The 26,974-nt window shown below is 44.3% G+C and overlaps 1 protein-coding gene across 4 annotated transcripts in view; it reads right to left on the reverse strand.

The window, feature by feature from the left end:
* Positions 1 to 26,974, reverse strand: part of AFF2 (ALF transcription elongation factor 2) — a 499,644-nt gene that overhangs the window by 38,806 nt on the left and 433,864 nt on the right. For all 4 annotated transcript variants that reach the window (XM_060292350.1, XM_060292348.1, XM_060292349.1 and 1 more), the window contains one exon: positions 1,551 to 1,710. In XM_060292350.1, coding sequence (XP_060148333.1) covers positions 1,551 to 1,710 — 160 coding nt within the window. The remainder of the gene's footprint in view (positions 1 to 1,550; positions 1,711 to 26,974) is intronic.

The following is a 26,974-nucleotide window of genomic DNA, read 5'->3' on the forward strand; positions in this document are numbered from 1 at the left end:
TTTTCCAGAGAGTGGGCAGGGAGGCCTGGGAGGGAATCTGGTTCCCAAAGTCCTTTGGCGGGACTCATTACTCAACCTCTTACCAGGAGGCCGAGGTAGTGATCTCTGGTCCTGAAAAGAAATGTAAGCGTGCCTCAATTGTAATTCTAAAGGAAAGGCTTTCTCTCTGCCAGACTGCCAGGGCCTCCTATACGATGCTGTAATTCACTGCAAAAAGAAGAGGCCTTCTGTATTTTCACTGAAGGATGAAAAGATTTGACTTCCAAAAAAACACTGCACTTTCCTCGGTGTATGGGCAATAACCAATTTACGGGGACACGCATGCAGACATTAGCGTCCGCCGTTAAGCCATGGAAATGATGCGTCAGTTCGGGTGCTTGATTCCCAAGTCTGAATTCTGCCTGTTGAACTAAAAGAGCCATCATTTTTATTAGAACTCCTCTTTTTTGAAAGGCATCAGCTGAGGCTTATGGCGCCAGCCAATAGAGGGTGACAGAATTCAAAAGACTCTGAGTAGCCGTGATTCCTACCTGCACAGAGCAACGGCAGGTAAGTGTCAAGGCAATCGGAGCGGCTGCTACTGTCGGCAGCAGAGCGCGAGGTTAAGGGCCCCAGCTCTGGTAGCACACAGACCCTGGTTTCAGTCCTGCCCGTGAGATCTTGGGAAAGTTCTTTCTTACCCTCTCAGAACCTTATTCTCTCATCTGTAAAATGGGATAATAATAGCAAGGACCCCATGGAGCTGTTATGAGGATGAAAGGAGAGAATCCGAGTCACGAGCTTCTCACGGTGCCCGGCGTGTGATCTGCATTCAAGAAGTGGGAGCTATCATGATTAGCGGTAATGTTACTATGACATCTTCTTCTGTTATTCTTTTCTGATTATTGACAAACAGATCCCTCCAGAGCCGTGGAGGGATCTGTTTGCTGTACGAGGTGCAGGCTCAGGGGAACTGAGAGGCTGGTACTCAGAGAGGATGAGAGGGGAAGGACAGGGTTTTTAACTCCAAATTGTAATTCTGGTATTTTGTGGGGCTGTGTGAAATGTTTTCATGAATTACCATCGAGTACACTTGAAGAATATTAATTGAAATTAAAAAAGAAATACCTGTGACCTTTCAACCATCACACTTCTTGGGTCTTACTTGCCGAAGGACTTTCATCACTTCAACCTAGAGGAAGGGGTGGCGTCCCCAGAGCTAGACGTGGGTCTGGACTGGCTTTGCTGATTCTCTGGAAGGTGAAGTTGCGAGCCCAGTGATTACTAGTCCAGTGTAATAGTAACGGGGAGGCTCAGGGCTCAGAGTGGCTGAGTGAGTCACACAGCGAATCAGTCACACGGCAAAGAAATGTCTGTTAGGGACCACGCGAGCACACGTGTTAGAAGAACAAAATGCTATCGAACACCTGAGTACTTTTCTGACGTGTATACTGTGCTGAAGCCCTCATCGCGCTGGAATACTGTGATTGTTGTATTGTTGTGTGTGTGCAGGTCGGAGGTGCTGCCTCGGGGCAGGTAAGCTGTGGCTGGGGCCCCGGCCCGTCACCCACCTCTGGCGTGGCCACGCGCGGCGCCTCATTGGCTTCACTGTCAGTGGTGCTGCTTTCAGTGTCTGAGTCTGACTCTGAGCTGCTCTCAGAGTCACTGGAGCTGCCGGATCCCCCGCTGGCTGGCGCTGCAGGTGTGGGCTGAGGCGTGGCCAAGAGCGGGCTGAAAGGAAAACGACACCACTTGGTCTCAGACCAGCTGGAAAAGAGCCCAGGTCAGCATACAGGCTGATGATTTGTGAGGGGCAGGTGAGTGGAGCTTGCCATCCCATTTCACAGGAGGCCCCGGGAGTGACCCACAGGTCTGTCAAGGGGCTCTGATCTTAGCTATATGCACAGTACTGTCCTCTCGGCAAGAAGGGGCGAGTTGAATCCTCGCTTTCATCATGGGAGACTGAGGTTCAGAGAAGTGGGAGGGCTTGCCTCAGCCACGTAGCTATCAGTAGATACAGAAGTGGGACTGGGATCGTGGCCTCTCAGGTCCCTCAGGGGGCAGGGCTGTGTAAAGATATTCGCGGCCAGGTGTCCAGCGCCCGGCCCCAAGGTGAGCAGAGTTGACCATGTGAATTAGGGGATGATAGGACGCACTTCTCGGCCTCCTCCAGCAGAATTTCTGTAAACGCTTCTTAGAACCCTTACCAGGAGGTATGATCATAAAGGACCAACCGTCTCTAATGACTGATTTTAAATCTGTAAAGCAAGGCACTGGGAAACGGACACCACTTGCCGCTGTCTTTATTGACAACCCATACTCTTCCTTACTAATCGTTTGCCCTCTGTGCCCCGTGACGAATCAACCTCAGCTGCCTCTTGGCACTCTGGGGTATGTCATAGCCTTTCTGTCCTTTTGCTCATCATCTCTTTGGACTAGTTTTGTTCTGCTTTCACTCCAAAATGGGGCTCTAAATTCGAGGGGGGCGGGGAGGGGTCTTGTCCGTTCTCTGTCTCATCAGCCCAGGCGCCTCTTTGGAGAGAAGTTTAATCACGGACAGGGATGGGCTGGGGGCCAGAGCATATTCGCTGCTGGGCTGGGCTGGTCCTCCTATCCACCTGGCTGGCCGTCCAAACCTCACTGCCTCTCAGACTCCCAGCTCCTTGCCCAGCTCTCCCTGGAAAACCCAGTCCTGGCCCTGGAGGGCACCTGGTCCTGTGGCTCCACCTTCAAACTGGATAGAGAGGGACTCTAAGGCCCCCCTCTGCCAGAGACCATTATTCCTCGCCTGCCCCAACCCCGCACCCTCACTGGAGCCTAGCTCTCAACATTACAGCTCTTGCCCGCTGAGCCGGAGCCATGCTCGGCTGCTGCCTGGGAAGGCCTGGGATCCCCAACCAGCATGGGTGTCTCATCCGTCACCATCCAATGCGTACAGCCTTTGCATTACGTGTGCCTCGCGTCCCTGAAGACGGCCCCTTTAATCTCCCAGGTAGCTCTTTTCTTTCATATAGCCGAAGCTCATTTAAAAATGCTATCTGCTAAGTAAATGCTATCTGCAAGTTCATTCGTCTGCCAAATACACCAAGAGATTAGGGGAAGCAGAAGAAATAGGGGACTCTATCCCCTGGGAAAGTGTGTGTGTGTGTGTGTGTGTGTGTGTGTGTGTGTGTGTGTGAGAGAGAGAGAGAGTGAGAGTGAGAGAGAGTGAGAGAGAGAGAGAGAGAGAGAGAGAGAGAGAGAGAGAGAGAGAGAGAGAGAGAGAGAGAGAGACAGTGGAGCCAGGGATCTACATACGCTCAGTGCGCTTCGTTCCCTGCATTCCTTTTTAGTATTTATGCATAAAGTACCCTTGCATATTTATGCAAAGTACCCTCTAAATCTAATCAATTGTTTTTGTCTTTCGTTACTAAATAAAGACGGAGGGAAAAGCTTTAAGTGCAACTAATCCAGAGGCTGTGCCTGCCTGGCCTCAATTCCCCCCAAGTAAAGTTTCAGACACAGCACAGAGCAGCAGCAATACTCAGACTAGTGCCTGGTGGATTGAGAGACTTAAGATCTAACTTGTACTCCCATGGTTATGACTTTCACGTGAAAAGGCTGTTTCCTACTTTTCTTTCCTATCTATACATTAATTTATGGTTTGTGTGTATACAGGTGTCCCTTATCCAAAGCCTTTGGAAGGGAGATGGATTTTGATATTCACATTTTTTTAATTAAAAAAGCAATATGGTAGCTATACCACATCTATAATACTCCCCAGTGGGATCTGGGAAGCACCCTTTAATAAAACTCATTCATACTACTGCAGTTAACAGTCACAATGAGAAAAATAAAGACTTGAAATTATTACGTGCACATCAGTTTAGGTCAGGTTTTGTCATCAAATGAGTCTGTCTGAAAATAAGAGTTCTCAAAACTTTTTGAATTTCAGAATTGTGATTAAGAGATTGTAGATGTGGACAGAAACCACATATGAAAAATTGACCGTAAATATATGTATAGACGCAGATACGAAATAAAGATGATTTGGAACCTAAGAGTAGCCTTGACTGAGATCCAGTGAAATGAGAACTGAAATTATCTTCCCTAAGTCTTCCTACAGCTAAACCTATTGCTGATGGACAGAAATACTTGGGGATGAGCGGGACGGTGGACTTGAATTCAAAGAGGGCCCCGTGAGAACTCAGACGGGGGGTGAAGGACTTCAACATCTTTATGAGAAAGAATTGCTTTCTCAGAGCAGTTGCACAGTTGGAAACAGGGAAGAGCCAGCATTGGTGGGAGGGAAACCCGTTAGCTGTTCAGCTAGTTAAATTCCCACTTCTGCTGCATTTATTTTCATATGTCGCTAGTTTATTTTTCAAATGTATATTAAAGTGGCTATGAGGGATGCTAGCCCACGTAATGCTCGATTCCGCCTAGGAGATGAAGGACGGATGTGCAATTTCCACATTCGTCATTCCCCAACTGCATTAGAGTTATTTCCCATGCACCATTTGCTTTCATATTTTAATAAATTGCTTTTAAAAAGAATGCTAGTGGTTACAACAGAGATAATAGGTGATACTAAAAACCATTAACATTTAATATATGAAACCACCTACTCCATAGTCTGTAAATATGAAAAGTGTACTCTGTGATTTCACCCCGAATGTAATAAAACTTCTCAAAGGACCTACGTTTGTGAACAACTTCAAAGTGAACTGCTCAACCTTTTCAAAGATCAGATTTTGCCACTGTGCTCATCGGGTGAGCAGTCTGTACTGAGCGGAGCGAAGCCTCATTTTAATCCTAATCCCATTCGGTAGGTCTTCACGGTCACGGGCCAGACTGAGGGCAAAGAAGCTGCCTTAGCAAGTCAATGACCCTCGTGGGGAAATCCAGGGCTAGAGAAGGGGATCAAAGAGCAGGCCAGTGGGAGAGAAGTTTGGGAGGTCTTTACGATGCCTTCTGCAGACAGCATTGGCCCTAGTGTGGAAGCTTGAGAGTACTAGGGGGAAAAGATGGGATTTTTTTCGCGTGTTTTTTTTTTATGGTAAAATTTAAGTTCTTAAATGTTCCATTGCCATATACATAAACCAAAATTAAAATTAATTGCTTAATTATATTCACATAATATGCACCAAAGTATTATGATGATGGTTTTGACTGTCAAACGTTTCTATATTTAATTTCAAATATTCCCATTTTTGAAAGGCGTTTTCTACCTGTGACATAATGATGTGACTCCACACAGTTTGTGGAGTTCCCTCCCCATACAAATTCTGCAGTTGTCTTCTTGCTTGGTTAAGGTTGCATAAGCGCCAGTGCTTTTAGCTGGGACAGAGATTGGATTCTTGTTGGAAGTATAGGTCAGTTCCACGGAATCCTATTTCTGTCTCTGATTCTATTACTTCAAGAATGGGAGTAATCGCGTAAAAGATGGGTTTTAAGAGGTAGTTCAGGCACCTTAATCTCTAGACATGACAGTCTCTCTACGCTTACACCGACCAGGCCTCTTGTGCAGTCAAGGGCTCAATACGTATGTGACACCATTAGATAGACAGTCCGGAAGCCACATGAAAGAACTGGGACTACTTTGCCTAGAGGAGACTCTGGGGCAGGGAGGGGGGCGGTTCATGTGATGACAGCTTCAAAAACCGGAAGCTCTGTCCTATGGGCAAGGGAGTGGGCTACTTCTGAGAGTCTTCCAAGGTAAAACTAGGACCAAGGAATTAGAGATCTAGCCAGGAAAGACCTCACTTCAACATCAGAAAAGACTTAAAAATCTACAGCTGGCCGCACAAAGAAGCCACTGCTTTGTGGGCCAGGGAGCTTGATACCCTTAGGTGACCAGATAGCCGGCAATAAGGATGCCTATTATCGATCCACAGAGGAGTTGGATGATCTTTAAGGTGTCTTCCAGCTCAAAGACTATGATCCTCATGAAATGAAAGTGCACAGGGGATTTTAAGGGAGATGGTTTGGACCTTAGAGAAAATGTGTGAGGAGACCTCTGCCCAATCCAATCTGCTCCTTAAGGCAGGTCTGAAATGACCTACTCTCGGCGGCACAGTCACAGAGCTCTTGTATGAACCTCAGAGGATTACAGCTGCCTTTCTGTACGGCTACTTCATAAATCAGAGTTTTCACTAATTCAGATTAACGGTCTCCGGAAAACCAAACATCTGCATCAGTGCTATCTGACTCGAATCCTAATTTAACTGTAAATTCCTCTCTCAGGAGATAAACAGGGATGATGAATTGGCCATTCTGCTCAATCAAGCTGTGTGGGCATCAGAAAGGAAAGGTTCCAGAAGGGGTAATGACTTTGTAGTGGGAAACATATATGGGAAGGCTTCGACAAGCAAGTCCACAGGGTATTCATCTCGGCAGCATATTTCACGAGGCCCAGACCTTGCCAAAGAGACGTAGCATGAGATGCTCGATGGGGGAGTCTATCAAGGATGTTGTTAAACCCTCGTCTTCAGTTGAGACTTGTACGAATTTCATCAACATGACCCTTTTCCGGTTTTATAGAGATCAAATGTCTGTCTACCAGATAATTTGAAATGCTTCTATACTTGATTCCATCATCAAGTTGTAAAGGGATGGCCCTGGGGCAAAGGAATCAACATTTATAGCTGATTCTTCCTCTCTTCCTCCTTTTCCTCTCTGAACTCTGGGTTCCAAAACTGGAACAATCTATCTGCCTCACCTAGAGGCAGACACTCTGAGCCCTGAGCCTTTCCAGCCCGGGGATGGGAGGAATCCATTTTGGTCTGAGTCAGTAGTTTTGAAATCTACCCCAACCCTCCCCCAGAAAATCCATTTAGCCCAACTGGCCAAAAGAAAGTGCAGGCAGAAGCATAATACGTAAGACAGATAAAAACACGGTTGCTCTGGTGGAAACAAGGGATTGGGCAGAATGTAGGGGAGGAAGTCCCCAGCAGCTCTTCCTCCGCCCTGGGATGGCCCCTGAGCACAGTTCGAAAACCAAAGACCGCATATCCCAATATTATCACAAGCAACTCAGAATCAAGTACGTTCTGTGTTAATGCACTGGTGCCACTGACAAGCAGATAGTGAATAGCCATCCGCTTGTAGTTCGGGCTACACCCTGGCATGGCTCCGAGGAGATAATCTTTGTCTAATGTGTGTGTACACTGGGATTTTGTCCTTTTGTCTGATTCTGGTGTTTGAAATGGAGTCTGCTCAATTTATTTGCAAAGCATAAGAAGGAGATGCACACCTATCCACTCACATTCATTTTCACGGGCAAGTTACCGTATATGACATAGTTTAATGGGCAAGTTACCGTATATGACATAGTTTAATGGGCAATTACCGTATATGACATAGTTTAAAGCCCTGACTGACTGAAGAGATATGTGGTTGGTGAAATAATGACTCCCCCAAAGATGTCCAAATAGTAATCCCTGGAACCTGTGAACATGGTACCTCATGTGGAAAAACGGGGTTGGCAGATATGAATAAATTCAGGATCTTGAGATGGGGAGATGGTTCTGGATCATCTAGGTGGCCCCAGTGTCATCCCAGGCTCTCTGGGAGCCAGAGCTTGGTGTCAGGGAGGCTCTAGTAGATTACTGCCACAGCAACGGGCAATCGAAGAGGTTATATCTTCCCAAGAAGCTGCAAGTTGACCATTTGGAACTTTCATGAAAACTCGAAATGAACGGCTCGTCACATTTTTAGATCATCAGCAGTTAGTTCTATTTATCCTAACTTACGTGGCATCTTACTTCTTTTCTGAGGCCATAATGTTGAGTGACTTTGGCAATGGCTTGGCTACCCTTTTGGTGGAATGACCAGACCCAGGCCCTTGTCACCTTTTCCTGCCTGTGCCCATTCTCCCATTTTCAGTCTATTTCACATACCGAAACAGCTACATTTCCCCTACTGATTTTAAAGAGGTCGTTTTAGTACAGTGAGAGGAGCATGCTTGGCTACTTTATTTTTGTGTGACCTTAGGCTAAGCACTTAATGGAAGGTTTTCAGTTTCCTCATCTGTAAAATGGGGTAATACATCACATAGGCTTTAAGAGGACTGAGTCAAGAAATAGAGGTGAGAGAACTCTGTCAACCAGTACTTCTCAACTTTAATGTGCTTACGAATCACCTGGAGATCTTTGGCACATGCAGATTCTAATTAGGTAGGCCTGCAATGGGTCCTGAGTTCCGCATTCCCAGGCGCTACAGATGCTCCTGGTCAGTGAACCACACTGAGAGGCAAGGCTACAGAGGCTATTCAGATACAGACTGCTGGGAAAAAAGTAATAAGTTGGTGAACTGGAAACTAATGCCTAAAACACAGTTTTGAGATCAACTGTGGATTTTACTTTTCCATAATTATTCTGTATTCCTTTAGCAACAAAGAAAGTTGACTGCCTTATGTCATTTTGAATCTAACCTGGTCAAGTTGAAGCTTTCTTTGGGCAATTATTCCTGAAGAGGTTTTATCCGATTCCTTCTGATAAGAACCAGCTTCAGCTTACAAGTTTCCTGAGGCTACCTGCCTGCACTGGGAGTTGACTAAACGCGTAATTCTTTCCTCCAAATGTGCCCCATGGATCACTACGAGGGTCTGAGGGAGCGTGCCACCATCACCGCCAAGGGTCAGGGTGGTATTAGACTGTATCCATGGTCATGGCTGGGAGCCTGAGCCTGATTCGTAATGGCTAACTAGAGATGGAGCATGTGAGGTGCGCCAGGAACCAGGTTCAGCACCTTCCCTGAATCTTCTCTTTGAATCCTCACAAGAGTCGCCTAAGGCAGGCACTCTTACTACTCCCATTCTACAGCTGAGAATACCGAGACTTAGCACCGAACAATATCAAGTTGAAAACTAGTTTTAAGGATACTACGGGGCAAACTTCAACATGCAGTTTCAAAGGAATGGAAAAAACCAAGGCATCTGGATCCCGCCTCACTGCAGTATGAAGTGAGGTGGAGCTACGGAGAGTGTCAGCGCGTTGCCAGCAAGCCTGGTCAATGGTGGCTAATGGGCCATTTATGTCTTGAGAACATCACAATTTGCATTAGGGAGAATAAACCGGTATTCGGTTTTTTTTCTGGAAATAATTAAAAGCCACAGTGACTTTTCTGCTATCGGTCAGAACTGTTTCAACAAACAGGTGAAAAAAACTATACAGCCAAGCATTTTTGTCCGTTTTGCCTTTAAAGTCTACTTTTTAAAATGGGGGCAAGGGAGAGAATGAAGGTAAGCAAGTGGACAGAACTCCGACTCCCGTGACCCCGTCTCCAGCAAAGCAGGGAATGAACGGTTGGCAGCTCACATTCGTAAGGAACCCAGAGAGGGCCGGATGTCAGGAACCCATAACAAGGTCGAAGCGCTCCCATAAAGAATTCCATCAGTCACCAATCCCAGGGGGAGCAGTGGATGACTCTGACTGGGTGACTTAAACCCAGAGGCTGCTCCCCTGCAGGAATCTTGCCATTGTGTCTATAGGACTGGCCTGGAGATGGAGCCCAACTCCCCGTCAGGAGAGCCCCAGCCATGGGCAGCCTGAGTTCCCCAGGAGAGTACAGAACGGGCTGCTGATAGGCTCAGAGCCGTCGGCACGAGCCTCTGCCTTTTCCCGTGCTGAGGACTTCTTTCTGTCACCCATCATGCTCAGAGCTGCCTCTCGACTGGAAAAGGGGGCATCCCTCTTCCAATCTCTCCCTAGACTACATTTCTTCTTTGCTGTCTCCCAACGCCAATCTCCTTATCAGTAATGTCTGCTCCCCCTCATGTCTGATCTGTTACCTGATGTATCAGAGACACTTGATCTGGAGGGTGAGCTTCTAAGGCCAGAGGCTTTATCAACCACACACACACTCTGTACAATGTTTGGTGCGCTTAAGACACCCTAGAGTAAAGCCATATAGAGGTCTTCTCTGTAAGATCTCTAAGGAGAATTGTCCCCGGGCGCACCCACTGCCTATGGTTCCAACAGGAGATCGTCATCATTGGAGCAACAAGACCAAATACTTTTCAAGTGCAGTGCACTTGATAATGTTCCAGTATTTTCACTCCCATGACCTCACGTGATTGCTACAAGAACACTGGGCGGGGGAGAGATGGAACGGCTATCCTCCCACTTTACCCATGATGCTCCAGGACCTCTTAGCCATGACATGGGGCTGGGCTCTGAGGCAGAGTGAGTGGTGGTGGGTTTCACCAAGCTACTGGGACGCTTTCTTAAACTGCAAGTCCAGCTTGAGGAAAGGAAAAGAATCCAGGATCCACTACAAAATCCACCCTGTAATCATACCAAAAAGCAACAGGAACACAGAATTAATCCCAAATGTTTTCTTCAAGTGACCTAATGAGACGGATTGCAAGAATTCAGTGTTCAAAACACTGAAGGCAATCTGCCCCTTAGGCTAAGAAAAGCCTGTTGCATTTGACTCCTGAGAATGACAAAACTCACGGAGGCTAGAAGAAAAGATTTCCAGTTTACAGCTGATAACTCTTTCCACACAGAGTAGTAGTTTGTAAAGATGAAATAGGGGAAATTTAAATGTCCTTTATGTTTCACGTCATTGTGTTTCTTCAAATATTGTATTTGTCTTTAAACAGGTAAGAAACATGGAACTGAATTCAAAAGCTACAGTAAGGGATACAATGAAAAGTACATCTTCTGCCCCTCTACTGTCACGTCACCCAATTTTCCAAAGTTTTCCACTGTTATCAGTTTCTTATGGTTCCTCCAATGGTACTTCATATATTTATGAATATTAATAGGTGTGCTTTTCAATGAAAAGCTTTTAAGTTATAAAAGTAATACCTACAAAATAAAATTCCTGTATATGGGATGACAGGGTATCCAATGGATGGCATTCCAAGTCATATACACAATTTCTAAACTAAAACCTATATAGTTTCCTTACTGAATGTGCCTTCATAATTATGCCTGAAATATAAATAAAAGCATTCGAATACCTAAGCGAATGGCAAAAATTGCACCTTGCAAAACTGCAGTGTCTAACCCTAACACGAGGAAGAGGCAGTAACGTTAGCACAGAGCCATGAGGGGCAGAAGCTGCCCAGACAGCCCTTCTGGGTGAGACCAGATTCCTCATCAAGAAACAGTGGCTGACTGTCCTCCACTGTGACACTTCTTAAAGCCGTGGCCAACACAGGATGGTCTCACTTCCTCACCACTACAGACTTCTATAGGCCCAGTAATCAGGCTTTGTAACTCTTTGGCCTACTGAAACTGCTTTCTTTTTTTGTGTGTGGTGCGTGCGTGCGTGCGTGCGTGCGTGCGTGCGTGTGTGTGTGTGTGTCTTGCAGGTACTTTGTATAATGGGAAGTTTAATGTCAGGAGGTATGTGGTGCAATAGGAAAACCAAGAACAGAAGTCATCGTACATTCAGGCCTCCAGGAACTGGGGTTGTGTGCAAACCAGACCTGAGACCCACGGCAGCAGGACGGACCACTTGTGCTCCAGAAGTGTGACTCGGCTATTCTGCACGTGTTGGTGCCTGACATCACCAACACACTTATTCTTTCTATTAGTTTTTCTCTACCTTATAGCTTCTCTTCCCTTATAGTACCTGCTTCCTTCTGACTTTGACCTCATACGGTCCCAACCCCAACTCATTCTTTTCCACCGTTAATCCTTTCTAATTCAGTTTTTTTATTATGATTTATTTATTTTTCTTATTAGTCACCCATTTTATCCCCATCAGTGTACATATGTCAATCCCAATCTCCCAATTCATCACAGCACCACCGCCCCGCCGCTTTCCCCCCTTGGTGTCCATACGTTTGTGCTCTACATGTGTCTCAATTTCCACCCTGCAAACCGGTTCACGTGTACCATTTCTCTAGGTTCCACATCTATGCGCTAATATACGGTCTTTGTTTTTCTCTCTCTGACTTCCTTCACTCTGTAGGACAGTCTCGAGATCCATCCACGTCTCTACAAATGACCCAATTTCGTGAAACTGCTTTCTTAATTACTACCAACAGCCCCTGTCCTGCCCACTCCCTGTTGCAAATCAGATTCAGTTCTCACTTTCCTCGGCCTCGCTCCGTATTAGATTAGAAGCCTTGAGTTATTTTGTACTTGGCCCCAGTGACCATATACGGCACGAGATCTCTTGGTGTCAGAATTTACCATGACTTCCTTGCGGAGAGATGCAGTTTTTTTCTACAGGATGTTCAGAGATCTTTTTCCGTTACCCCTCTACTTTAGGGACAGTCTTTATTTCCCTCTCTTCCCATGCCTTTGCTTACCCTGTTTTTTTCAGTCTAGAATGACACTATTTCCTTCTCTTCTGCTTCCTTAAATCTTTATCCTTTAAGCTCAAATTCCCGAGGTCTTCCTCGGGTTCCTCGAAGAACCCGAGGTCTTCGCCATGACTTTAATTCTCCCAGATACTACGTCCCTGTTCTGATTTCTTTTCACTAACTTCATCACAGTTTATCACTTCATTATTCTCGAATTATGACAGTGTGCTAACCTTCTGCCTGCTCACCTACACTGTAAATTCCTCGATGGCAGGGGCCGGACTCTACCGTCACTTTCTGTATGGCTGGCACGATAACTTGTATCTAATCTTCTTGTTACGAAAACACACTCCACGTGGCCTCACAATGAACAGAAAATCAGCACAAACAAGGTCACCTGGTAAAGAGCAATACTTAACTATGAAATGTCTATGTACTGCCGACTCTCAACAGAAGTCACACTTGGGCCAGCCTACCCAACCCCCAAACCTCCTGAGTCAGACGTTCATTTGATGAACATAATTAAGCAAATAGGTTGTCTGCTGATGGATGTGTAACCTCTCAACTGGTTGGATGGCTGTTGGCCCGTCACAGCGCCTGACTCTTTCTTCAGCTTCCGTTCTACTGACAAAACGTAACATATTTGGATGGACAGTTTTAATGTAATTGGTATTTTGAGCAACAGATGTCCATGGGTCACGGGGTGCAATGTTCATGCATCTATACACAGACTTTCCCATTTTTAATTAAAATGATGATTCCATTATTTCGATTTGTGTGAAACATGAGCTACCCTCGTCATATCATTTTGATACATTAACCAGCCCAGTCTACACTGTGCCTGATATTAACTCCCTTTCTAGTTGATGATTTTTCGAGTAGCATAATTAATTTCCTCATGGAAGAGAAAGTATTCAATCAATTTGGGATTAAATTTGAGGTTGAAGGACTTTCACAAAAGACAGAACTAAATCTCCTAGCCCACATGCATTGCTAATTGTGACACACTCACATTAGGAACAAGAAGGTGTTCCCTTCCCGTGATAAATGGGCCTGAAAATCCTCCCCAGCATTTACAATAAATCACAAAGACCATTAATAAACAGGCCAGGCAAGAAAAGACAGATTCTACAAGAATTCACTCCCATTCTTTGCCTAAGACTACCGATGTCATATTTAAAGCTGACATCTTAAGTCTTCTATACAGAAGTCCTCTAAGTCAAAAGCCCAGCTATTTTAAACAGAATTTCCTACACCTGTTATTTTGAATGACAGCAAAGGAAATACTGGATCTCTAATCCTGTAATGCTATCTGCCTGAAAATCTTGCCTTCCAGCTAACAGTCTCCCTTCTCATCAAGGCTAAATGAAAGGAGGTCAAGTGTAAATGAGAGAAGAAGAGGGGACCACACTTTCCTCATACTTGGGGAGCTCCTTTGATCTTGAGCCCAACACGCTTTTGACGTCAAGAGGAAAAGTCTGATCGTGGCCACCGGTAATAAGATAGCTAAGTACAGCCAGCTTCATTCAACATTGACTCCCGTATGTGGAACGGCAGGGCTTACACTCGAATCTAGATTAGCGACAAGAATGGCAATCCCGTATTACAAACGAACACAGAGCCGCTTAAAGGCTGATCTAGAAAGAAATGGAAACAAACTTAGGCATCTCTCCAAGAACTTGCAGGATCTGTGATAATGACAAACAGGCTAGTAATAACAAGGTCAGGGTGTTTGGTTTTGTCATTAAGAGGAGGAATTTGTCATGTGGAGGAATCTGTCATGCAGAGGAATTGGGGATATTTAGAAATTCCAAAGAAGGCAGAATTTAGAATAAAAAGGATTAAACAGACAATTAAAAATACCTTCCGAAGTTAAGCAAATTACATTTGTGGTCATCTGAAAGCCTGGGAATCTGCCTATCCTGAGAGTATGTCAATAGCAACTCGCAGTTATACAGGGTGCCCATCAGCTAAGCCCAAACAAATGTACATCTCAGGAATTACGGTGAAGAAAGGCATTCATAACTTGCGGGTGGGGCGGGGATTTTAAATGTCCCAAACAAGAAAAATACGCTCCCTTGCAAACCACATGAGACGTGTACTGTTAGTGAGATGTGTTTTCTAGCCTGATGTTATCAATGTCGCAAATTCCCATGCACTTTCCACCAGCCTACACTACTCTAGCTTCATAATGACAAGACCGAGGTACATCACTCTGCCGGTTGGAAACTTGGGCAAAAAATTGGTGGGGAAGTATTTTCCAGAAAGGTTACACGCTGAAAATGTTCCCTTTGAGTACAATTATATTTCACTACGTATTTCAGACAACTATGCCTAAATTCAAGGTGTCTGAATGATAGAGAACGCGTGGGTCCATGTGTGAGTGCGTGTACATGCCTGTGAGTGTACGTATGTGCACGTGCGTGTGACTGAGTGGATGCATCTATTGGCTAAAATCCAAGATGGCTAATACCAAGAGAGGTAAAATAATTTCAGCATCAATTAAGAGAGTTGCCTAAGAAGTAAAACACTATTGAGAGAAGTACCATCCCTCAAATGAGGTGCACAATATTGATTTTCAATTTTAAAAATAATGTTGCTACTAGCTGGCTAAGAGCAGAAATGTTGACTTCAGTGGTACACGTTGGACATTAAGTCATTGAATAAAGAAGATATTGTTGTTGGTGAATGTTTACATTAACGCTCATTTGGGTTCTAGCCAGGTTTTGACAGCACACACCTATGTACATTTACACGTATGAGAGTCAAATGTTACTCAAGTTCTCACCATATACGCGAAAGTTAGTTGCAGAAATAAGAATGTATAAAGGCAAAAAGTCTAAAAGGACTGAAATGGTGGTTATTTTTCTATCTGTTGAACATGACTCATTAAATATTCAGGGTAAATGTCAACTGTCTTTCAGCTGGCCACGAAACTCATGAAAATTGATATGCTTCCTGTATATGGAAACAACTGAAGTGGTCATCGACAGATGAATGGTTAAAGAAAATGTGGTATCTGTCTATCTATATATCTATCGATCGCTCGATCTATCTATAGGAAATAAATATTATGCAGCCTTAAAAAGGGAGGAAATCCTGCCACTTGCAATAACATGGATGAACCTGGAGGATATTATCCAAGTGAAATAAACCAGACACAAACAAAAATACTACATATTCTCACTTATCCGTGGAATCTAAAGAAAAAAAACGGATTCATAGTAACAGAGCGTAGAATGGTAGTTTCCGGGGGCTGGGAGGTGGGGGGGAAATCGGTCAAAAGGTACGAACCTTCAGTTATAAGGTGAATAAGTTCTGGAGACCTACTGTGTAGCACGGTGACCCTAGTTCATAATATACCGTATTGTGTACTTGGAATTTGCCAAGAGAGTAGATCGCAAGCGTTTTCACAGCAAGAAAAGGGTGATTACACGAGGTGACAGATGTGGTTGTTAGCCTGATTGCGCTAATCATTTCACAATGTACGTGTATATTCAAACATCACATTGTGCACCTTAAACGTGTACAATTTTTATTTGTCCATCATAGCTCAGTGAAGCTGGGGAACAAACTGATCGATAGGCTTCCAGTTGGCCACAGGGCAATGATAAATTCCTGGTTTGGAGCTATGGTTTAGGTAGAACCAACCTACTCTTCTAGCAGTATAAATGAACCAGTACAGATCTAGTACTGATGAAAACTTTGATATTTTCAGTAATTTAAAAAAATCTTGTCAGGAAAAATAACAAAGAGTAGCATTACGTTTTTTCCTCTTTCTTCTTTCCCCTCCTCCTCTCTTTCTGGCATCTTACTTGTAAAAGACTCAATATTCATAATACCGTCCATTTTTAACGGTCCTTTATTTCTGAATTGTATCACAAAGGGACTTGACAAAGTTCACTTATAGAAATGTTTCCAGTATATGTTTTTTAATTATTTGAGTCATTAGAATGGGAGAATTTTCCCCCCAGTCCCCTCTAAATATCTTGTCTGCCTATAACAGGATACTGATATGCAAAAGAACAAGTCAAATATTTAAAAGTTTTTAAGATTTATGTGTCAAATAGTTCTCAATTAACTCCAATCTAGAATGAGCAGGCAGAAAGAACCTAACCTCCTGTAATTTGCATGTTATAAATGCCGTTAGAGAAGGGCAAGAAAGGGCACGGCGTCATCTGAAACACGGAGAGATTTTAATCAATGCTTCCTTTGCTGTGCTTTTTCTTTAGGGATTGTATCTTTGGGAGCCCATCCTGTGTTAATCGTGTTTCCAAATTATATACGGATCTGCGAGAGGAGACCAAAGCCACTTTTGCTCTGTGATTTTTCTTTCCTTTAATATGATGGTTTACACACTGTGGTTTATTCATTTATTGGTCTGATGGTTTTTACGAGTTGCGCTTCAACATAGGTTCTTTACGAGTATCCTGTTTTATAAAGATATGGAGAATGTAATATAAGTCTGATACAATTACGGTTATGTGCCACGCAAGATAATACTGTAAATATGAGGGGAGTCTGAGAAGCTGCTTAGCAAAATGATCTTAATATACAAGGCAGTGTGAAAATGTAAGAGGAATCTATAATGACAACGAAGATTAGCCATTTGCTCTCTAACCTTATTTACAGAAGCAATCAGAGGTATTCAGGTCGAGTTAATGACCCTGTCTCCAATTAATTCAATTGTCTACAAACAGCACTGGTGCAGTGGCTGTCTTCAAGTCTGCCGCATGGTCTCAGAGGGAATACATAAGACTCCATTAAAAGTGACAATAATACTGCATTTATTACTGAAACACTATTGTATTATAAATAAATTCCTCATGTTAAATTATGCTCCACGCTTTAACAGAAATTCAATTACTGAAATAATAAAAAGATGGTGTATTTGCCAAGTGCCTGGACTATAAGTTGGCTGCTTTAGTTACGAGCGGTTGGCTGTTCTGCAATTTTTCCTTCATAGACTATTTCCTTTGAATAAATGCCAGACTTTTTCATACACATTTTATGAACAAGTTGCAAAATGAAATTTTGAGCTTTTGAATCCAATTATGAAAGACATAACTAAATCTATTATTGAAAAAAATTCTAGTAAGCCCTTTCTGCCGTTGTTCAGACTGTCTGGTAATTGAGGTAAGCACAGGTGCTACCCATTATGGACCATTGTGCACCATCTGAATTCTGGGAACTGTGGAATTCAGATGGTTTCAACTCTGTTTGTGTGAATAACAAACAGGCCTGATTCTGCACTTGTTTGTACAAGCTTGTACACAGCTCATTTGGGACTTCGAAGACACCTGCTTACCCTTTTGAAGCCAACACAGTATCATTTCTGTTCTGGCTATCCTTTCGATGACAATTTTGAAAAAGCAACAGATCTCGCGCACTCCCTTCCTTCTCGCCATCTCCTCCATCGCGCAGTAACTTCAACACATCCATGTCTTCAGTGATAGGAAAACGCGTTGAGTCAAGCTATGGTAATTATCCAATGACAAGAGAAGACACAGAACTGTACGACGCAGACAGAGAGAAACGAAGAACCATCTCTTCTCGTGGAAGAGCTCTGACAAACCAATTATCTCAGGTGGACGGGGGGTATGGTTTATTTGAGCTTAGGACCAGGAGATTTTTTTCCCTTTCTTTCCTTTCTTTTGCCCTTCTTCTGGGTTCTCACATTTGTCTTTCTAATGTCCAGTCTTCCTGTCTTTTTTTTTCAGCTTTATTGAGATATAAGTGACATATAACACTGTGTAAGTTCGAGGTGTATAACATGGTGATTTGGTATATGTATATATTGTGAAATGATGAGCACACTAAGGTTAGTTAACACCTCTATCACTCCATCACCTGAGAGAATTACAATGTGTGTGTGTGTGTGTGTGTGTCTGTGTGTGTGTGTGTGTCTGTGTGAGTGTGTCTGTGTGTGTGTCTGTGTGTGTGTGCGTGTCTGTGTGTCTGTGTGTGTGCGTGTCTGTGTGTGCGTGTCTGTGTGTGTGTCTGTGTGTGTGCGTGTCTGTGTGTGTGTGTTCTGTGTGTGTCTCTGTGTGTGTGTGTGTGTGTGTGTGTGTGTGTGTGCTGAGAACATTTAAGATCTACTCTCCTTCTCATTGTCTTCAGATGGGTCATCTGAAAGCAGAGAACCTTATAATCACAGAGACTTGTTTCCTGCTTTCAAAATGCAAAGGGAAAACGCCTTTTACCTTTGGTCTCCTCTCCTGCCCCACAGGGCCACAGGCCAGCAGCCATCAGTTGAGTTGGCTCGCCTGAGGACGATGGAGCCCGCACCGCGGTCCTGAGCTTCTGTGACGTCACACGCCAACCTGAATATTCCAGCCCTGCAGTAGTAGCTTCTCGGTGCTATGACTAACTTTAATTATTTAATGACTTGGCATTTTCTCACTTCCCTGAGGTCTTACCTGACGTAAAGACAACTCCTAGAAAATACATAGTAACAAAGCGGGAGTACAGCAGAAAACAAATCTAGATTACCCTTATCTCCAACTGGCACTCCGCCCACAGTGACTACCCATAAAAGGTGACATTCTAAAATCCCATGTTGGAATGTCCCAAATTGGGTGAAAGACATAAAGATCTCAGGAAACCCCAAATAGGGCCTACTCATCCAGACTGTTGCAGGCCTGCAGGGGAATGAACAGAAAGTTCCGGAATGGTTCCTGTTCCCCCAGGCTCGTCATCAGTATCCTGTACATGGCCCCTTTTCCACGGCTGCCTTAGAAAGCGGAGGGAATGGAGAAGTAGGGGGTGGGGGAGACCAGCACAGCAGAAGAACGAATTCAACAGTCTTAATTCATTGTAGACGCTTTTCTCACTTCTGTTGTAATTCCAGTGTTGTGAACATTAATAAATACACATTTGCTCAAAAAATCCCATTTTCGCGAGTCCTTACGCTGGGAGTTTGATTTCACATACGTGCAGGAAATAGTTGAAGATGCAGGGAATGAAAAATAAAACCAAGAGAAGAAATTATGGATGCAAGGTTTTAGGCTCGAAAGCTCTACTAGGAGACATCCCAATTCACCCACAGTGTTTATAGAATCTGGAAGATAATGCTTCCACCTTAGCAAACACGCTCCAAGGTCCTAGAGAAGCCCAGTGGTGAAGCAGAGCAGGCAACCCATGTCCATTTGCAAAGCCATGACTTCTATTTGCCTTGTCCATCAGGCGAAGTTTCAGTCATGACCATGCTTAATAAAGCCAGTCAAGGTAGCAATCAGCCAGAGTACGTTCCTGCATGTCAGATATGAAATATGCCTAACGTGGCTTGCCGGTGGGTCACAGAAGGACTTTGGAACCTTACCTTTTCCCTTATCATTACCACAGAAAGTGCAACAGAAAGCTCTGCAGGAATATAAATAATTTGGAAACCCTCATAGACAATATTCTACTGTGTGTCTCATCTGCACTTCAAGAAAGCTGCCCTCCAGACCTTATGTACTTTTAAGATTTATCTGAAAGATACATGAAGAAGACTTCCAGCCAAAAAAAATGTACATATTTAATAGAATTAGATCTCTAGGCAAGAAAATGTCAAAAGAAAAGGCAAAATATTAAAGCGAATGCGGGGTGTTCCTCTGCACAGCTCTCCCGCTTTGATAAATATCTTCTGGGATGTCATTTACTAGAAAGTCATGATTTTACAAAACGGGAAAAAAAAACCTGGAGTATAAAATATACCTCTTTATTGCTGAAGTAAGTTGCTATTTTCACATTTCTCTCTGAAATCTGCTTTTGTCAGCCAGAGGCCTTGATATTTGCCTTTATATCTGCCTTTTTACCATTCGTATTGAAAACATGGCAATTATAGTAAAATACTCAAACTGTAGGCAAGCTTCTGATTACACGGGAGGGACATGGGACGCTGTGCTTCCTACAAGTCCTCCTCTCCTTTCCAGCCTCTAGGGGGAGGCGAATTGGCCTGCGACTGAAGATCAGAGTTGGGGGGGTCTGCTGAGTGAGCTGCGGAAAGGTCCGGGACGAGGTGACCCTTAACTTGTCCCTGAGAACAGAGATCACCAACGGCGTCACCCCTGAAAATGGGCTTAGAACTGTATAAAAACACACAGATTCCTAATATGCATATAATTTCAAATGAGAAAAAAATGAAGCTCACTGTTAGCCTATCAACAATCTGCAGCTTATGAAGAGAAAGTCTCCAATAAATCTAGTTTCAGAATAGGTGAGGTTCCTCTCTCCTCTGTGTTTGGTGTCTGAGCGCAAGACCTACGCATGTCGTTAGGATCTGATGCGTGCAATCTTCTTTCGTCCAACATCCTTTTACTACCAAAATCTCCTTTTGCCACTATTACCACCCACGTTATGTGTAATGATGATAATACTCATAATACCTCACTTTATCCAGTTCTTAATATGTGCCGTGACTTGTCTGAGGTCTCACAGCCAGTAAGTGGCTAGAAGGAAACAATCCCACTTTTTCGCTGTTTTTCTGTTTGTTTGGCCGAAACACAGTTTGAAAAGTTCTGCTCTAGTTTAGCCAATCTCCCATCCATATGGGTACTTTCAGACAGATCTATTGGAGAACAAGTACTAAATTCTTGAAATATATGCTTTCATAAAATTATCTGCAGCCTTCTCTAATGACAATTGAAAAGGCTTCATGTTTACGAGCAGCAATGATGAAGATGATGGTGGTGATGATGACTATTTATTAAAGCACATACTGTGTTCCAGGTCCCTTGTCAACCACTTTTCATGAAACCTCACTTAATCCTCACAGTAGCTCTATGGTGTATACACTGTTATCATCTTCATTCTACAGGTGAGAAAAGAGAGGCTTAGAGAGGTGAAGCCACTTGCTTCAAGATTTGAATGAGGGTCTTTCTGATTCTAAAGGCTGGGATCTTTGCTACTACACTATATTGAATTAACGTGGGGTTAATTCCAATATGCAATCTAAGTAAAATGTTCACCACCACCATTTAGATTTCTGGTTTTGTAAATACCCAGTTTTAAGAGGCAAATGGCCTTCTAAAATAACAATTTCAAAATAACAGAGCAGAATCATAGTATCACAGAATCATATAGCTGTAGAGGATCTTGGGAATTCGAATCCACCTCTCTCTGAATTGTCAGAAGAGGAACTGAGGCCGGTCGGCAGTATGTGTGTTCAGTGAGCTGAAGGTCACACGAGTGAGTCAAACAACATCCCAAGGCCCCATCGTGATAGGATCAGCTGGGGACATTTTGCTTTGGTGGTAGACAGGAGCTGACGACTACAGACAACCCGGAGAGGGGAAAATATTTTATTTAGAACAGCCAGCTATCATATTTTGAAAGCTGGTTAGTGATCGGCCACAAACGAGGCATTTGACTGACTCGGTGGGATAAAAACATAGCAGTGACAACGTGGTGTGTGTAGCCGTATATGCGTGTATGTGCTTAAAGCAGAGAATCTGATTCCATACATTTCCTCACAAGCTTCAAAGGTAATTCTGATGTACAGAATTACCTCTGGCTACTGGCTTAGGAGAAACGTCCTTAGGAGAAACGTCCTCTGGCTTAGGAGAAACGTCCTTATTTCTTTTGGACATTTCCCCTTTATTTCTATTTTTTTAAATTTAATTTAATTTTTTTTTTGCGGTACGCGGGCCTCTCATTGTTGTGGCCTCTCCCGTTGCGGAGCACAGGCTCCGGACGCGCAGGCTCAGCGGCCATGGCTCATGGGCCCAGCCGCTCCGCGGCTGGTGGGATCTTCCCGGACCGGGGCACGAACCCGCGTCCCCTGCATCGGCAGGCGGACTCTCAACCACTGCGCCACCAAGGAAGCCCTGGACATTTCCCCTTTAATATTGGCATTAGAAAGATAATAAGCAACTAACATCTCCCAGTCCATGTATTAGAAAAATTATTCAGATATTTCCATATGGTCCATTGTTATCATGCTGTTGCTAATGATTATACTGAACTATAAAGTTAATAGCAATAGCATTTTTTTGTAAGTGCTCAGGCTAAAAATGTTGGAATCACAGGCTAAAAATCTTGGAATCATTCTTGACTTGTATATTTTTTTCACAGCTCCATTCAATCAACCCATCAGCAAATCTTATCTGTTCTGCCTTCAAAATATATCTCCATCTCCATCCACTCTTCACCACCCTCACCACTACTGCCCTGGTCCAAGCCGCCACCATTCTCACCTAGGTTATGGCAATAGTCTCCTTAGAGAAAGTTCCCTCTGCTTCCATCCCCGACTTCCATAGTCACTTCTCAACGGCCACAGTGTGATCCTGTTATGACATAAATCAGATCAAGTCTCTCCTCAACTCAAAATCCTCCAGTGGCTCCCGAGTCAGACTCGAGCCAAAGTCTTTCCAGTGGTCTACCAGCTCTTGTACAATGATTCCCAGTGAACACTCGGACCTCCTCTTCTACCATTCTCTTTCCCATTTACCCTGCTTCAAACGAACTATCTTCTTTACTGTTTCTAGCCACACCAGATACCCTCCTGTCTCAGGGCCTTTGCATGTGCTATTCCTCTTGCCCCCAAATCCCGGTGGGGCGCATTTTCTTGTTTCCTTTAGATCTTTGTTTAGATGCCAGCTCTCACTGAGGCGTTCCCTGACCACTCTATTTAAACCTGCAACTCTACTCCATCCCTCTCGAGGGCACTCTCCCCTGACTTCTCTTTATAGCACTTATCACCTTCCAACATATTTTACCACGGTATATTGATGTTATTTCTTGTCTGTCTCCACCCAATAGAATATAAACTCCACTAGGTCAGAGCTTTGGACTGTTTTGCTTCCTGCTATATCTCTAGCAGGAAACAAAACAGAAGGTGTTCCATAAATATCTGATGCACGAATGCATGAGTGAACGTGGATCAATGCAAGTGTGTGTTTTGTGAATTAGGTAAGGCTGGTGGATTCAATGACTGACAAAGGAAAACGCTAACAACAGATCATAGGAATAAGAGTGCCTGCTTACTGAGCAACTACTCTGTGCCAGGGGCTGAGTACTTGACACGGTTACCATAATCCTCATAGTAATTCTCTGAAGAGATGGGAGCCAGTTGAACCCAACGGGAGGGAGGGAATGTATGAGTTTGATGTTGCAGGGTGGGCATGGAAGGTTCCTCAGAGGGTATGCAGATGGATCCAGCTTCCAAGACACTGAAGCTCAGGTAACTTGAGTAAGCTTGCCTAATTAGGATCACACACCCAATCTCGAACTACGCTAACTTCGGTTCCACGAGATTCTTCCTCAGAAGAAAATCCAAACTCATCGCATGCACATGGAAGTTTCGAGAGTTGCACTTGGAGAATGTGTCATCCGTTCCCCTGGCTTGAGAGCAGAATAAACTGGGGCCCAGAGAGGGGAAGGGTGGGGGGCAGATTTGGTGGGAGACTGCTAGTCTCTTGGTTTCCAGTGGTGTCTATTACATACTTGCCATACTGAGGCTGACACTGGCCTGAGTCGTGTTTGCTGACATCAGCCATAGCAGCAACAGCAGCAAAGAAGACAGAAATAAAGCCCCACTTGCACATAAATAGCAAATGAATGACACGAATGATTGGCTTTAAGGGTGAACCCACTGTGATCGCCTCTCCTTTCCTTTGGAAGTGGATCCTTCCCATAACAGTGTTCTGAGCTAGTCCTCGGGCGCTCAGCCAGTGCAAAGACTCGACTCTCTAATGCACTTTCAGAAAGAGAACCCCACCTCCACTCTGACTTGGAGCAGGACAAAAAGATGCATTTCAGCCTTCTTCTTAACAAGCACAAGGGAAAATGAGATAATTTACCTTCGTCTTTCTGAGTCATGTTCACAAATTTATTTCAACAAAATCGGTCATTTATAGATGATAAAAGTGGTGCGAGACATGGAAATGAGAAGATGCTAGCATGGTGTGATTTGCGTTTGTCTAATGACTAAGGCCACCAATTAACTGGAGAAGTACTATTTATAAATGTACCACTCTGACAAATGGGTTATAATGGCAATTAAAACCTTCACATTTTTTTTCCCTTTTTACTCTAAGAAGCAGCGATTATTGTTTAAAGCATCAATGCACTGCAATAGGCACGGACTGTGAAATAACTCAGTGCTGAGGACGCAAATCACAAGCATGGCTTGCTTATGAATTTTCAAATTCTCATATTAGCACAACCACTTGGAAAACGCATGTAGTCTTTGAGGAAATGAATGAAACCCATTACTCAGAGGCATTTGCAGTTTGCAAAAATTTCACTCAATCCCTAGAGGCCCCATGTGAAATCAGCCGGCAGCAGCTGCCGGAATAGCGCTGCCTTAGTGGCCAGGGAACTGGAAGCACCGGGTTAGTTAAAGCCCCATCAGTCGCAGGTAAGTGATTCATGAGATGCCAGGCATCTCTCCAGTTCCACTAGCCAGAGGCCTCCAAGGGTCCTTGCTTTATCTGTGACGTGTGTACGTGGGTTGGGACCGATGCAATTGAAATTTGCAGGTTACAACGCCAGGGGCGAATGGGGAATGGAGGACAGAAACAGATTGGCCCTGGCTACTTGAGGCGAACCAGTTTCCAGCTGCGGAAGGAATGCCAGGACAGTGGACTCCACACAGGTCACAATGGTCCAGGCTGGCTCAGGGGCACAGAGCTCTCCCCCTAGCCCCTGAGAAGCTCCTTTCCAGCACAGAAATGGCAAGTGCCCTGCATGACTCCCATCTCCACCAGGACCTCCACTTTTGCTTTTGTTACCCTGTCGCTGAGAGCTGCTGGTGTGGTTCAAGGTGAGAGGTTTCCGGAAGATTCAGAGAACCCTCTCTAATGTCTCTTGGAGGCCAGGACACGTTGAGGCCTGATGTTTTATCCACCCCTCTGGCCAACGTATGATAAGAATAATCTCACGTTAGTTTATAGCTTCTTAGAGTTTACACATCATTTGGACAAAGAATGTTATCTCTTGCTCTTTGAAGTAACCTTGCGAGGGAGCCAGTGCAGAGATTATTACCCCCTTTTACCAATGAAGAAACCGATGCCCCCTGAAGGAAACTAGACTAGTTCAAGGCCACAGAGCTAGTACGCAGCAGTGTGAGGATGCCTGGGTCTGCCTGACACCTGGCTTCTCGTGGCAGGGCTCTGATGGAGGCCGTGATGCTGTGTGGCACACCAGGCAAGACGTGCTGGCTTTGTGCCTTTCAGTGGTCCAGGTAGTGGATGCCTGCCCACTTCACGCACTTGGGCTTGACCCATTTGGTAGGGCCTGTCAGAAACTGGCTGTGAGTCCCGGCTGGGAACTTCCAGAATGCTTCTGGACTACCTATGAATCTGGGTCTCTTTTCATCTTTGGTTTTGTAGGCGAGGAAAGGGGATAACACCCACTGGGCCCTGGATCCGGGACTGGCCTTCAGTCAAATGCAGACTAGCGAGCTGTCTGCAGAGAGCGCCCTTCAGTCATGGGATCAGGATGACCGGGGACTCTACCAAACACAGAAACAGACATTTCTGTCTGGTCTCAGAAAGGCTACTTTAGATAGAGACAGATGACAAGGGCACCCGGGGAATCTGTTTTGCCATCTGAATAAAGTACTTCAGTGAATCACAAGTGGTACGAAAATACTAGGACTCTTGCCTTGGCCACACTATAACCGAAAGATAATTATAGGATGTCAGTTTTCTTAAATGATATTAAAAGATGCAGCATTGCTTTCTGTTTGTTTGAAGAAACCTGATCGAGTGCAGCAAGACGGAATTTCATTTCATGTATCTTCCTTAACGAGTGCCGCTCCTTAAAGAGAAAGCTTAAATGAAGGGATACCAGAAACTACTTTTATTGCTCAGATGAAAATAAAGACCCGGGTAAACTGGCGATGCATTAGCTTGTACTTGACAGTGAATCATAAAGATTCGTGCTAAAAGACATGCAATTGTAACCTAATTAGTTTCCTTTATTGTTTGGAGAGATTAATTTAGAGCCAGCCCAAGAAATGCAGAATAGTACATAACCAGGAGATCTGTCGGCTCCTGTCTCCAGTCTGGGAGGACTTGAAGATTAAATCTCAGTGTGGCAATATCAAGAGTGACCCAAGTAGATATGTGTAAAGTGGGTGGTGCTGGCCATCAAGTGGGGGAGGAGCCTGACGTCCTGGCAAGATTCCAAGTGGGAGACCCAAGCAAGTCTGGGTTGGATTCTCAACTACTATTAATTAACCTTCTAAACCTCAGTTTCCTCATCTGTAGGAAGGACAAAGCCTTGCAGAACTAATGAGAGATGATGCATATAGAATGTGCCGTGCTCAGTGGGCGCTGAGCACAGACGGCAATTATCGCTGCGATTGCTTTCAGAAGGCAAGCTGGGTCTGCAGAGCTCAACACAATGGACAAGGCCGGCCGTCTGACAGTAGGAAATACCCAGCACGGCCTGCCTCTGCACGCCATCTTGCAATCTTGGAGTCTCTATGGGCTCCCAAAGGCAGGCCCACACTTTCGTCTACTCTAGTTTCACAACTACTCATCCATCAGTTGCAAAAGTGTTTTTGAGAGATGAAAATGAAACACCCTGGGATGACTCCCAAATTTGTTCCTAACAAACGATCTTGGGTGGCAACTTCCCATTCTGGGGCTAAATGAACCCAAGGAGCACTAATTGCTTTGAAGTTAATAAAGACTAAGCGGTGTTTGCTTGGCTGCTATGATTATCCTTACACACTCTCTCTCCATAATGTAAGCTGGCAGAAATGTCTACCTTTTACAAGTTTTAAATCCCAATGGGATTGACAGAAAAGGCTAT

This window comes from Globicephala melas, chromosome X (assembly GCF_963455315.2).
Source record: "Globicephala melas chromosome X, mGloMel1.2, whole genome shotgun sequence".
Classification (NCBI taxonomy): domain Eukaryota; kingdom Metazoa; phylum Chordata; class Mammalia; order Artiodactyla; family Delphinidae; genus Globicephala; species Globicephala melas.